A 13,936-nucleotide genomic window follows, 5' to 3' on the forward strand; every position below is an offset into this window, starting at 1 on the left:
CAAAATAAAACCCTTTTAGGGAGAGCCAGCTATAAAGCGAAAGACTTTACGTTTGGCATGCAATTTATGTGATATCAGTTTACTGAATATGTTCACATTCTGCATTGATTGGACAATACCAAAGTACATAAAGGGACATGAAAGATGAATGTATTTATATAATGTTCATGTATTGTCTTCTCCTACCCTGCTTTGGGTTCAACACAGCTAGTGTTATGGTGCCATCTGTCAGAATGCTAGTAGACTAATAATGAGATTTAGGGGTTATATACAGGCTGACTCCACCCCTCAATTCTTCAATATTTTTGCCTCCTCGTCCAAAAGCACAGAGCTTTGCTCACAGCTGTCTGATTTGGGGTTGCCCTGTTCTTTCCACCCCCCAATATTTCATCTCTGAGAAGGAGGAGAAAAGAAGGCTGTGAATATCAGCACATTTAAATATCTGTGATTCAGAGTTGTTCTTAGCTGCCCACTTTTCCCTTTTCTAGAACCTCTCACACTCTTATCTACCACCACTGAGCAGAGTGTTCCTAGCTGTTTCTTAAGAAATCACACTCCCTCTACTAAAGTAACTGCTTGCTAATTCTGTTAGCTTGTTTGAATCCATATACAGGATAGAATCAAAGGAGAAGGTTTAACTAGGGAAAATTCCTCACCAGTAACTGTATCAGTGTTCTCTGTTTTCTCCCATCCTGCATTCCTCCCTTCCTCTCCTCTGTATTCTTTCTTCTTTGTTTGCCTTTCCTCTGCTATTTGTGGATTTTGGTGTAAGAGCAGTCTGAAGGAACAAGTTGTGAAATCAGCCTACACAGGTATATCCCCTCTTCTTTTCACTATTTTTTTGTTTCCTTGCGGTGGCATCATGACTTTAGATGTACTGAATCCCAAACTAAGAGGGTAGAAAAGGTAGGGCTTTGATTAAGCACAGCTATCAGTGAATCATTTCCCCTTATTTAACTGATAAATTAAATGTTCTGTCCTAACTGGATGAAAGTCAGAAAGCTAAATTATTCTGTATTATAGAGATATGACTACTGTATAGTGGCACTTAAATTTCAGTGGCTATCATTATCTAATTTGTGTTTTGCTAAAGTTTTACTTGAGTCATTTCAGTGTTTAACTATTTTCATTCCTTTTTAGCTAAAAAGTTTTTCCATTCTTTTAAATTGTATTAATCTATGTCTTGTAGATTTGTTAATGATGAAGATGTAGCTTGGTTTGATAAAGCCACTACTAAAGCAATTGAGGAACATGTGGATCCAGGATTAGCATCAATTCTCCAGGCTGAACCATATTTTGTAGATTTTTTACAGGATATGCCTGAACCAACTGGTGATGAACCTGAAGATTTTGTATTTGAAGCACCAAAAGTTTATGAAATGGTATTTTATTTTACACCTTAAAAATTAGGCATTCAAGGGTTTTTTTTTTTACTTATTAAATGTACTATATTGTTGGGATCATATTGAAAGTTTTATCAAATAAATGCACAAATTTTGGTTTAGGGAATACATTTTTAGGTTGGTCAAATTAGTTTACAGTTAATCATGTAAATCTACATCTTTAAAAAGCAATTTAAAATGTGGTAAACAATCCACCTGATATAAATATAGGCTGTTCATTCTCTTCCACTTCACTCCACTGTTCTCCAGTCTTAATGACATATTTCGGCTACACAGAATTAGTGAAACAGTTTTAAGAACCAACAGGATTGTGTGCTCCTGTGCAGCCCGCAGCATGCCCTTTAAGACAGCACTGAAGAATATCAGTGAAATTTTAAATCCTGAAGGATAAATAGAGGATCTAAAATCACTATTTCCTTTTGGGGTTGGTACAAACAATTTGAGATTCTTCTTTCATGACACACAAGATAATGTTAATTCAGGAAGAGCAGCAGTGGCCGCGTGTTTTACTTCATTTGTAAAGAAAGTCATTGTCAAGGTCAAACAGGAGGTTGGTGTTGAAGCGCGAAGTGAAAGGTACCTTCTCAAGCCTTGAAGCAGTCACTGCAAGACCTTCTAAATAAAAGGATGCTCAGCCTCCTTTCCACCTCAGTTTTACTTTTTTTTCCCCATCTGCCTATGACTTGGAGCTACTTGTGTCTGATGCTTTTTTAATGTGTTATAGTTCAAATGTAACTTTTCTTTGTTGGTTTTAAGTACATTTTAATTATTAGTATAGTTTATCTGTGTTTGGCAGCAAATTTTCTAGCTGGCATTTTTTCCCCTGCTAGAAAAAATTGACTTAGCAACTTTTTGTGGTAGCTTCCATTAGACAATGTAAGTCAGTTTGAACCTCTATGGGAAATATTTTCACGCAAGGCTGTGTTTTCAAAATAATGTGCCTGAATGTACATGTAAAATAGGCAATTGTATACCAATTGGGCCCTAAAACTTTTTGATTAAGTGGCATTTAAGAGTGTAAAACCAATCATACACCTAAGTGAAAGGAAAATTACAGGCAGGCCTGAGGGTTGACCATGTATTATATGCACAAATAAATTTTCAACATAATTATGGGCTGAAACTGTGATATTACACTTAGGTGATGGTTTTGCCCATTTAAAGAAGTAATAAAATAAGATCCATTCTGGAAAAATGCAAACATACTACATCTGGGGAAAATAATCCAATACACAGATCCGTGGGGGGAGATTCTTGAAAAACAGTAATGATGAAAGAGACTTGGGTTGACAGTAGACTGCAAATTTACTTGTGAGATGCCAACATAATTTTTTGCAGTATATAAAGAAACCTCACATCTCAAAGCAGAGGAGGCATTTGTCCCTTTCCATGTATGGCTGTTGGAACTGCACCTAAAATACTGTGTTCTGTTTTGGCAAGCTAATTATCATTAAGTTGTTGAAAAAATTGAATCAATGCAGAAAAGAGCACTATAAATGTAGGGATTGATTTATGAGGAAAGATTTTAAAAAAATACATTTGCATATTGTTACTTTGGCCAACAGACAGAGACAATATAGTTGTGCATAAGTATTTGAAGTGTGTAAACCCCAAAGAAGGAGGTGGATTCTTTTGACTCATACAAGGAGATATAATTAGGAATTATAGGTGAAATTAAGCAAAGAAATTTTAGATTGAATTTCTAGCAAATGTCTGATTCCTAACCCTTCTGTAGTGTGAGACATTTTGGTTGTACCTACCTTCCTGAAACTGGTGGACCACTTCTGTGCCAGTGATCTTTCAGCATTCTCCGTATCCTTTGCAATCCTAACTTTTAATGCTAATATTGGGGCAGCAACAAGAAAATTATTTCCCCTACTCTCTGTTCTCCTTTAGGGGACAACATTTTTGGGCTTTGTTCTTCAAAGAAGATCCCCCCAACAAGTTATTTTTCTCCATGTATTCTCCCTCCCCCATCATGGTGGAGCAGGTCAAATGGAACAAGCCAAAGGTTCAGAGTTGTTTCATCTGTAATGAGACCTCCTCAGAAGCCATGAAAGGGGAATACTGCCATGATTGTTTCAAGCTCATGTTTGCCATTTTTTCTAGCCATCAGTCTGCCAGAACAGGGGGTTGAGAGTTTAGATGAGTTGTTGGTCTCTGCATTCCTCTACACCAGCTGAGACCACTCCAGAGACTCCTCCACAAAGACGGGTTAGTCTTCTTCAACTCTGTGACTCAGCAAATTGAGCCCCTAAGATGTTTTAAATTACTTGCAGAAATGTTTCAATCCACAACTGTCCAAGAATCAGGGGAGCTGAAAACGTGGCTTTGAGCCACCTTTTCGTCTTACTTTCCTCAATAGTGCAAAGTGTAAATTCAGCACAGCTGAGAATCTGTCCCAATATAAATAAGCCACAAGCAAATAAATCCTGAAGGAACTAATAAGAATACCAGTGTTCTAGATATAAGAACAAGTGAAAAAACCAGGAACCGACCTCAGGATTCCTTGTAAAGATGCAGTTTATGTGCCATGTCAGAGCCTGCAAGCCTATTTTAGTTCTAAATGCTGTTAACAGTTCCTGATTATATTATGAGACACAATTCTAAAAGAGAGAGTCTATGGATGCAGCAGATGCATTGATCTCAGGTAACTGGGAAGTAATTCAGTGAAGGAGTTTGCCAAAAAGTTTGTCTACATAATTTTATTCAGATAAGTGTTTTTACCTCTGTAGTTACACTAATATGCTAGGACTATCTATAAATATTGTTATTTTTCTTGCTTTTTTCTCTCTTTTTCAGATCCCGAGCTTTGAATTTCTGTGTGAAAAACTGCAAATGTACCAGAGGCAATACAATGAAGCCGTTAGGGGATCATTTCTTGATTTGGTGTTTTTTAAAGATGCAATGACACATCTTGTTAAGGTTTTGTTTATACAGCATTTAATAATACATTTAATTTAGGTGACTGGACCTCATGAGTTACATGAATAGTAGAACTAAACTGACCATTTGAATTTGGAATTGTCAGGTAGGGGATAGAGGGTAGTTGTGTGTAAAAGCTAAATGTTCTTGGAAGGAAGCAAGGAGTGATGTTCAGAAGGCTTGGTAAGGGGACAGTCTTTTTCAATTTCCACATGTTATGTGGTGGATGGAGCAAGCTGCATAATCTCAAAAATTACCATGCAAAGACAATACAAAGTTAGATGTTAATATAAAGAAAGATCTGAGGAATATACAGAAGGGTTTTAACAGTATAAAGAAATCAGTAAAGAATGGAATATGAAAGCCCCTTTAAATAAATGTAAAACTATGCATTAAGAAGACAATATATATTGACTAACTGGATTAAAGGAAGCACTGAAGGCAGATGTATTATACAATAACAGTGAGTTATGGTTTCATTGTTTGCAAACAGCAAAAATGGCAGTCTTAGGGCTTGTCTATATGGGAAAGCTATTGTGAAATAAGCTAGAGTGTGAATTTAAACCACAATAGCTGTTCCATACTAACTGCCCATGTGTACACTATAGTACTAAGAGTGCCATTTTGGATAAAGCTAAACTGCAAAAAGGCACTCTTAGGCAATATCTCCACTGGCCAGAGCCTTTCCCACTGCCTCCCACCTCCAAAACCTCTTCCCACTGCCTGGAAAGCTACTGGCAGCTCTGCACTGCAGGAGTCTTTTCCTGTGGAAGGGAAAGGTTGATGCTGCAGGGAGTTGCCAGAACTTTTCCTGGTGTTGGAGCCCTTCTCTGCTTTAGGGAAAGACTCCAGCAACAGGGAGGCAGGGGGACACTACATTGCTAAAAATAGCAGTGCAGATGAGGGAGGCACTGCTTTGATGAGTAGGGTACATACGCTGGTATATACCCACAGGATTCAGGCATGTCCTTACTCTACTGACCTAAGCAGTGCCTCACCATCAACACTGTTCCCATGCTAGGGGTGTGGATAGTGTATGTACTCTACATACCACCAAAAGCAGAGTGCAGCATAGATGTACCTTTAGTGTGGAATAAGAGTGTCCACATGGGGAGCTAGTATGGAATAGTTATTGTGAAATAATTATTCTACAATACCTATTCTGGGCTATTTCCCTATGTAGATAAGCCCTTAGGGTAGAGTCACAAATTAAAACCTTTTATCATGCAGACTAGATGCTACATATTATGTACAAAAGCTTACAAATGGAGAAGCATTACATTAGGAATACATGGACATTTATTTCAACCCACTATGCAGTACAACCTATATAGATGCAATCTACTGCTACTGGTACACAACCTTAAGTGTGAGCCTGATCTGTTGGGCAAATTTCAATTGAAAATATAGAAAACTATTATAATCACTTGTGAGATACTTTGACAATTAAGAATATGTGATGTGAAAATATTTTATGTTAGTATATTGCAAAATTTCGATATTTACCATTTTTGCCCACATGCTAAACAATTTCATTATTTCTGGGGAAAAAATATTTGCCCATGCAAAACTAATAATCATCTTTTAATACATTGTCATTTGTTAGCTTTTTGTTAAACACCGCATTAAGGTATTGAAATTAACTTAAACAGTACAAACTATAGTCATGGTCATGCTGCAGTGTTTCTGGAACTGTGCAAAAAAATGACACCTTTTCATGTTGGGTATCCTTGTTTCACCTCACCTACTGGCTTATGATATCTTTTGGCAGTTCCACATTATACCTCATCTAAATGTACATAATATAAGATTTTAAATTATATATAATGTCGGTGTGTGTAGGGTGGGTACTTTAAACTCCAAAATATGGCCCTTTTTGGAGAATTACCGCACACCTGTATGGACAGACTGTAATTCTTGAAAGCTCATAACTTGGTCAAAGGAAAGCGAGTTTTCACCAGAGGACTGAAAGGCTCTTCTTTTCAGTGAAAGATATTTCCATACTCTATTTTCAGTTCTCTACCTTTTAATCAAGAGATGTTTTTAGAAAAAAAATTGCAAACATTTCTATAAGTGTAGATGTGTGGGTTTTTTCACTCTTCTGCTAATTAAAAGTGGCTTTTGTGGTGTTGTCTTTTAAAGTCCCACTCATTAGGAGATTAAGCTTGGAAAATTTCAATCTTAAATCTACAATTAAACAGAAATCCTAAACATATTTATTTTAAATCCCACATGCAACTCATAAATTAGAAGCTATGTTCTTAAAATGCAGCCCTTTCACTTAAGTCACATGAATCTCTTCAGATACTATTGCTTTATTTGGAAGAAGGGGCCTTATTTTTCTCTATGGGAAAGGTCTTCAAAAGTACTCTCCCAGATAATATTTGGAGTAAAACAGATATTTAACTCTGCTAATCTTTTATAACTAGCTAAACACAGCACAGATTACTTGTATTTTTTCTGTATAGATTTCACGAATAATTCGGACTGCATGTGGAAATGCTTTACTTGTAGGAGTTGGTGGTTCTGGAAAACAGAGTCTTTCAAGATTGGCCTCTTTTATAGCTGGATACAGAATATTTCAGATAACTTTAACCAGGTAAGAAATGAAAAAATATTGTGTTATTTGTCTCTCCAAAACTAGAACCTGATGTTTTTGAGGAAATGTAAGTATTTTAATCTTTATTTTAAACACTGTCTTTAAAAACAGTAAACAAAAAAATTGTTACACTCTGATTCATTTATGCATCAGTGGCTGCTCACTAGGACCCTAATTCAGCAAATCATAACTACCCATCAAAGCTCTGAAGCACGTGCTTAAATGCTTTCCTGAATTGATCCTGAGTCTTTCAGTTTATTTCACGGGGAAATGGATCTTCCCCTCGCTGAAGTGTGTGGATATTATAGTCATGATTTGTTCTACAAATTATATATTAAATATAATTTGAAAAATTGCTAAGATTCTGTATTGTGTATTAAGCAAATTTGTAATTTCTCTTTTTCCTCATAGATCCTATAATGTTTCCAATCTGACAGATGATCTGAAACTTCTATATAGAGTAGCGGGTGCAGAAGGAAAAGGCATCACTTTCATTTTCACTGATAATGAAATAAAAGATGAAGCATTTCTGGAATACCTTAACAATCTGCTATCTTCAGGAGAGGTTAGATCCTCAAAATGGCAGTATACTTTAGCAATAAAAAATTTCAATATTTGCTCTTAACACCTGATTGCCATTGATTTTTGTAATAATTAATGGGGCCAGAAAGGATTTAAATCCCAAATATCTCAAATTTGGGACATTTGGGGCCCCAACTGAATCTCAATATAAATTTCTGGATTTACGTCAGTACTCTTGCAAGAATACCTTTTGATGCTCATAAAAGTACAGTATTTTCTCATGCAGCCATGCTCCAATGTGAAATTGATTTGGACAGATTATGTAAGCATTAGGGAGAAAATAAGTGAGGAGGGTATTTAAAAGGCCACCATTACCGAAGGGTGTCCTTGCTAGTTTAGGGCTTTATTTTTCCCTAACATCCATTGTCTTTAATGAAGTTGCTCAGGGTGTAAATCAGGGAAGAATTTGGCCCTTAGTTCATCTAAATTGTTTCTGTGTGTGTAGAGACAGATAGATGGAAAGATAGATTACAATTATAAAATATATTATCATTCAGTTAAATTAATGCAATTTCTTTTCCTATGCATTTTGGTTTTGTACAAAGATTTCCAATTTATTTGCTCGGGATGAGCTGGATGAAATTACACAAGGATTAATATCTGTGATGAAAAAAGAGCTGCCTCGATTTCCTCCTACATTTGATAATCTTTATGAGTATTTTATATCACGGTCAAAGAAGAATTTGCATGTTGTTCTCTGCTTTTCTCCAGTGAGTTTTCTTTTTGTAACTATCTTGTTTATTTCTGTGGGTACATTCCCATATAAAACATGATGTGATCATTCAAGGTTTATAATTTGAAGAGTCAGGGCATATATCAAGCAGTGAATGCAGTTTTTCAGTATTTTAGGTTTTACTGAAGTCCTTGTTTGTTGCTGGAAAAACAAGAGCCCTCAAAGCAGGTGTGAGTGGATGTCAAGCTTTTAATTGAAATTAATGTACAACTAACTGAAGTTTTAAAACACTAAGTAGCATTCATCTTTAATATGAGTTTTTTTCTAATGTTTTATTAATTTTATTGAGGATATCAAGATAATAAAAAAGAATAGGATGCAGATATAGGGTAAAAGCTATGCATGATGTTATAATGGTAAAACAGAATGAGAAAAAAATGCTTAAATTTTATGTACATGTTAATGTTTTGGATAAAATCAGATATGGTATCACACACACTATATTAAGCATTGTTTTAAAACTGTTACTTTTGTTAGGTTGGTGAGAAGTTCCGCGCACGTTCTTTGAAATTTCCTGGTCTGATATCAGGCTGCACTATGGACTGGTTCAATCGGTGGCCTAAAGAAGCCCTTGTTGCTGTAGCCAGTTACTTCCTTTCAGAATTTAATATTGTTTGTTCTTCTGAAGTTAAAGCACAAGTAGTAGAAACTATGGGCCTCTTTCATGATATAGTTTCTGAGAACTGTGAGAACTATTTCCAAAGGTAACATTTTGTACAAATTTAAAAATTGAGCAACCACAAAAAATATTATTACTATTTATGGAATAATGTTTATGGCATTGTAATATATGAAGAAATAGTTGTCTTTTACAGTTTATTAATACAGAAGTGAAGTTGGTATTTGATAAATTCAAAAGCCATCCATAATAATCACAAGTATGTGGCAACTTCATTACCCTATTCCCATTGTAGGATAAGAATAAAAAATGGTACAAGAAACTTTAATATAGCTTGTGTGGATAAGGACAGATGTAATTGCACATAAAAGGTGACATTAAGTATTATCGTTGTGAAGGGATGCTGCATTTTGACTGCATGAAATGCTTCTCTTTCCATATAATATTTGCTGTCTGTGTTTTAAAAAATAATTCAGTTGAAACTGAAGACCTGGACACTAGTGCGGCTATTTAGATCTCCAATGAATACTATGTGAAAGTTATATATTAAATTATAATTTTCTTAAATTTCTGCCTTTCAGATATCGACGAAGAGCTCATGTTACACCCAAATCTTATCTCTCTTTCATAAATGGTTACAAAGATGTTTATTCTGAAAAGCTAGGAAACATTAATGAACAAGCTGAACGCATGCAAATAGGTAAGATGTATAGGGAATAAAAATAAATCTTAGATATGGTCCCAGATGACCTCTGTTTTATGGTTGGGCTTCTCATTCACAGATCATTTAGGATCACTCCCTTTTTGTATCACAGTCAAATAGCCCAAACCTGAAATGTGTATGTTAAACCTTATAATTCAAATGATGGTTACTTCAGAGTACTGTATGTGGTAGTAACGTCAATTGGCCAAGTCCCTTGGTATGATAAGAGTGGTACAAATACAGCATTAAAACTAGTTTAATCATCTATATGAGCATTCCCTCTATTAAACATAAATATTTAATATTCCCAAATTAGCTTTTATAACAGAAAAGGGAAGTTGAAAATGTCTAGAAAGAACACCTGACTGATTGGCTTGAGGGTCGAAGAGGCAGCTCAAAACCACTCCAATCCTTTCTCTGAAGTTTCTGCATTAGCAGTGAGAATTCGGCATAAACTGTCAGTTTGCCTCCTACCCTAGTACAGTGTTGAACGTGGCTGGAGAAGTGGTTGAGACAGGCAGAAGTGTGAGGGAGGTTACATGCTTTTTATGCCTGAACCTAGTGCTTGTAGTATTTTAAAAAAGAAAAAAGAAAAGCCGTAAGTTCATTCAATTGGAGGTTAGACTAGATGACCCTTGAGGTCCCTTCGACCCTTTGATTCTATGATTACTGTAGGCAGAATTGGCAGTGCTGCCTATTATTAAGGTCGCCAGACACTTCCCATTATAAGACTGTGTTTTTAGTTTCTTATAACTTTGCCATACTTTAACTGTTTGGGCAGAAATTTTCCATGCTGGGTGTCTGCCTCAGTGTGACGGGGTGCACATGCCCTGCACTGTACAAGAGGGGTTAACCCCGTACTGTGGGCAAAGAAAGCCACCCCCCTCGCCCCTGCTGAACATGCTCCACTTTGAGAGCCAGTATAAAAGGAGGTAACCCAGCTCAGTCAGGAGGGATTGGTGAGGAGAGAGGAGACACATTGCAACCTCCCACCCAGGAGCTGCTGGAGCCCCAGACCAGGGGGCCTAAGCCTGCTGAGACCTGGGTAGATACCCAGCTACCCGTGGACACCCAGGAGGCATTGGAACGATCAGAAGCTCCACAGGCTGGAGACCCAGGAGACACATGGACCATACCACTAGAAGACAGGGTAGGAAGTAGACTAGGGGGAGTAGTCATTGATCCAGTTGTAAGACCTAGACAAATTAGACAAATTGTAGGACTTGGACAAATTAGAGGATTGGGCCAAAAGAAATTTGATGAGGTTCAACAAGGACAAGTGCAGAGTCCTGCACATAGGACAGAAGAATCCCATGCACCGCTATAGACTAGGGACCGAATGGCTAGGCAGCAGTTCTGCAGAAAGGGACTTAGGGGTTACAGTGGACCAGAAGCTGGATATGAATCAACAGTGTGCCCTTGTTGCCAAGAAGGCCAATGGCATTTTGGGCTCTATAAGTAGGGACATTGCCAGCAGATCAAGGAACTTGATCATTCCCCTCTATTTGACATTGGTGAGGCCTCATCTGGAGTACTATGTCCAGTTTTGGGCCCCACACTATAAGAAGAATGTGGAAAAATTGGAAAGAGTCCAGCAGAGGGCAACAAAAATTATTAGGGGACTGGAACACATGACTTATGAGGAGAGGCTGAGGGAATTGGGATTGTTTAGTCTGCGGAAGAGAAGAATGAGGGAGGATTTGATAGCTGCTTTCAACTACCTGAAAGGGGGTTCCAAAGAGGATGGATCTAGACTGTTCTCAGTGGTAGCAGATGACAGAACAAGGAGTAATGTCTCAAATTGCAGTGGGGGAGGTTTAGGTTGGATATTAGGAAAAACTTTTTCGCTAGGAGGGTGGTGAAGCACTGGAATGCGTTACCTGGGGAGGTGGTGGAATCTTCTTCCTTAGAGGTTTTTAAGGTCAGGCTTGACAAAGCCCTGGCTGGGATGATTTAGTTGGGGATTGGTCTTGCTTTGAGCAGGGGGTTGGACTAGATGACCTCCTGAGGTCCCTTCCAACCCTGATATTCTATGATGACCAGGAACTAAGTCAGCGTGTTTCAGTTGGATCCCCGCAGACCCAGTTTTGAGTACACTCACCTCTGACAGGGACTCTACCCCGGCCACACGCCTCCCCCACCCCCGACCATTAGGCCATCCAGCCCGGTGAGAGAGGGTAGCCATACTGAATATGGCCATTTGGCCATCCAGCCCTGCAGGAGAGGGCAGCCATATTGATTCTGGTCATTAGGCCATCCAGCCTGCAAGAGAGGGCAGCTGTAAGGACTCTGGTCACTAGGCCTTGCAGCACTGTGTAGAAGGGCAGCCATATTGACTCTGGCCATTAGAACATCTACCTCTGCAGGGAACAGCAGCTGTATTGATTCTGGCCATTAGGCCATGCAGCCCTGTGAGGAAGGGCAGTCATATTGACTCTAGCCACTAGGCCATACCGTCCTGAGGCAAAGGGTGGTCTGGTAGAGTCAGCCGCGAGGCTATAATGCCCCTTCCTCCACCCCAAAGGAGGGACAGAGTGCACTTGCCCTGTGACACTCAGATTGAACTTTTTGAAAAGTTATAGTCAAAATGGGTCCACTGTTTGCAAGAATGAGATTAGAAAAAATAAATTATTTTGCCATATTAAAAAAATTCTTACAACTATTTCATTGAGAAGATCTAGTCCCCCATGCTTTGGAGTAGGGATTTGAAATTCAGCATGTGGAGTTACATTTGTATCAGGGATGTGCCCTTTGCTGTTCCCATGAAAAGTGTCCCAAATTGGGTCAAATTATAACACTTTGAAAAAACATAGTTTGCGTATGTTTAATAGGAATTTATTAGAGCTTTGCTGCTAAAATCTCTGAAGATTCCAGTTGCACTAACATGCTCCAGCCTATCTCAGCTCCTGCATGTAACTGAAGTGTGCATTTGCCATCCCTGGGCTACTGGGGGTGAGCAGGACTTTCCCTGCAATTGCAGCTCATGGCTGCTGAGGCTGGGCATTGGAACTGACAGCAGGGAGAGTGTCTCTTCTGTTCTCTCAATGTCACCCCATTGGCATCTAGACAACGTAGAGGAGGAAGGTGCCTGACTTGAATGAAGTGGGGACAAGAGCCAGACTGGGGAAAGGTGGGAGGAGCAGATTGAGAAAAAGGCCCTAGTGCGGAGAAGAGACTTGAAGTGGAGTCTGGCAGGGTGCAAGAAACTGGGACCTGGGGTTGAAATTGGCTGGGCAAGAAGACATGGACTAGGAGATGGGGGAGGAGAAGAGAGGGCATTAGGACAAGGACCCTGAGAAGAGTGAAGGGGAAGGAGACTAAGATTGGATGAGAAGCCCAGGGTAGGAGACTGTGAGCTAGTGGGCAGGTGAATGAGAGAGGGGAGTAATTGGAGGGTGGTTGTGAGGGGGCAGATTGGAGAAGAGTTAGAAATTATCAAAAATATAGCATTATTCTCCACCTTTCTGAACTGCCATGATTATCTTATATTTGATAGGTCTTGCCAAGCTGATGGAAGCCAGTGAATCTGTTGCCAAACTCTCTCTGGAATTGGCAGTGAAAGAAAAGGAATTGGCTTTGGCTTCTGTAAAGGCAGATAAAGTACGTACTTATTTGCTAAACATATTTGTGATCTAGATTCACTTTAATGTCCACTGGTGGCAAAAAAAAAAAAAAATAGTGTGGGAGAACTGTAGTAGTGTAAAAGGTCCACAACATCCTCTTTGTCAAGGAACTTGCAGGAAATGGATGTAACCCAAAACAGCCTGCTCCTGTGCAAGGAGGAGATGTGGCAAGGGCAGCTGTGTATGCTGCTTCAGCACAGGCTCCACAGTAGCCCTGCCAGTGAGGCTCCTGAGGAGCCCCAACGGAGACTAAAGCTGCCCTGGTGGAACCCACTGGGGAGGGAGATGGTGGAAAAACTATATAAATGCCGGGCCTGGCTTTCCCTAGTTTCTTTCCTCTGTAAGCAGCAGGTCTCATTGCTTGTTTCAGTGCTCTTTGTTGTAATAGAGCTTGGTTTGAGAGTTATTCATAGTTAATTTTTAGTTAAGTTATATGTATTAAATTAAGATAATTTGTTAATATTCAATAGCTGGACCTTTTTAGTGTTAGTCAATTCTGTTTCATTGTGTGGTTCGTCTCAGCTTTAATATAGGAGGTCCAGAAAGAAAAATAAAAGTTTGAGTGGTTCTTGTTTTGCAACAACAAAGTAAAGAGTCCCTGTGATCTTGCACAATGCTGGTCCAGTAGGTTGTGCATGTAAGCATAATTTTAAAAATGATGCTCAGCAAAGAGACCACAGAGGAGCCTGATTTGACTTTAATGAAAGTGTTTCTATAGGGAATCAAATTATTCTGGCGTAATAGCAGAT

General features: G+C 38.7%; 1 protein-coding gene across 1 annotated transcript in view; it reads left to right on the top strand.

The window, feature by feature from the left end:
- Positions 1 to 13,936, top strand: part of DNAH8 (dynein axonemal heavy chain 8) — a 598,059-nt gene that overhangs the window by 479,426 nt on the left and 104,697 nt on the right. The window contains exons 60-67 of the mRNA XM_048843472.2: positions 1,190 to 1,382; positions 4,206 to 4,328; positions 6,797 to 6,927; positions 7,339 to 7,492; positions 8,055 to 8,219; positions 8,720 to 8,946; positions 9,443 to 9,561; positions 13,061 to 13,164. Coding sequence (XP_048699429.2) covers positions 1,190 to 1,382; positions 4,206 to 4,328; positions 6,797 to 6,927; positions 7,339 to 7,492; positions 8,055 to 8,219; positions 8,720 to 8,946; positions 9,443 to 9,561; positions 13,061 to 13,164 — 1,216 coding nt within the window. The remainder of the gene's footprint in view (positions 1 to 1,189; positions 1,383 to 4,205; positions 4,329 to 6,796; positions 6,928 to 7,338; positions 7,493 to 8,054; positions 8,220 to 8,719; positions 8,947 to 9,442; positions 9,562 to 13,060; positions 13,165 to 13,936) is intronic.

Source organism: Caretta caretta, chromosome 3 (assembly GCF_965140235.1).
Source record: "Caretta caretta isolate rCarCar2 chromosome 3, rCarCar1.hap1, whole genome shotgun sequence".
NCBI lineage: Eukaryota > Metazoa > Chordata > Testudines > Cheloniidae > Caretta > Caretta caretta.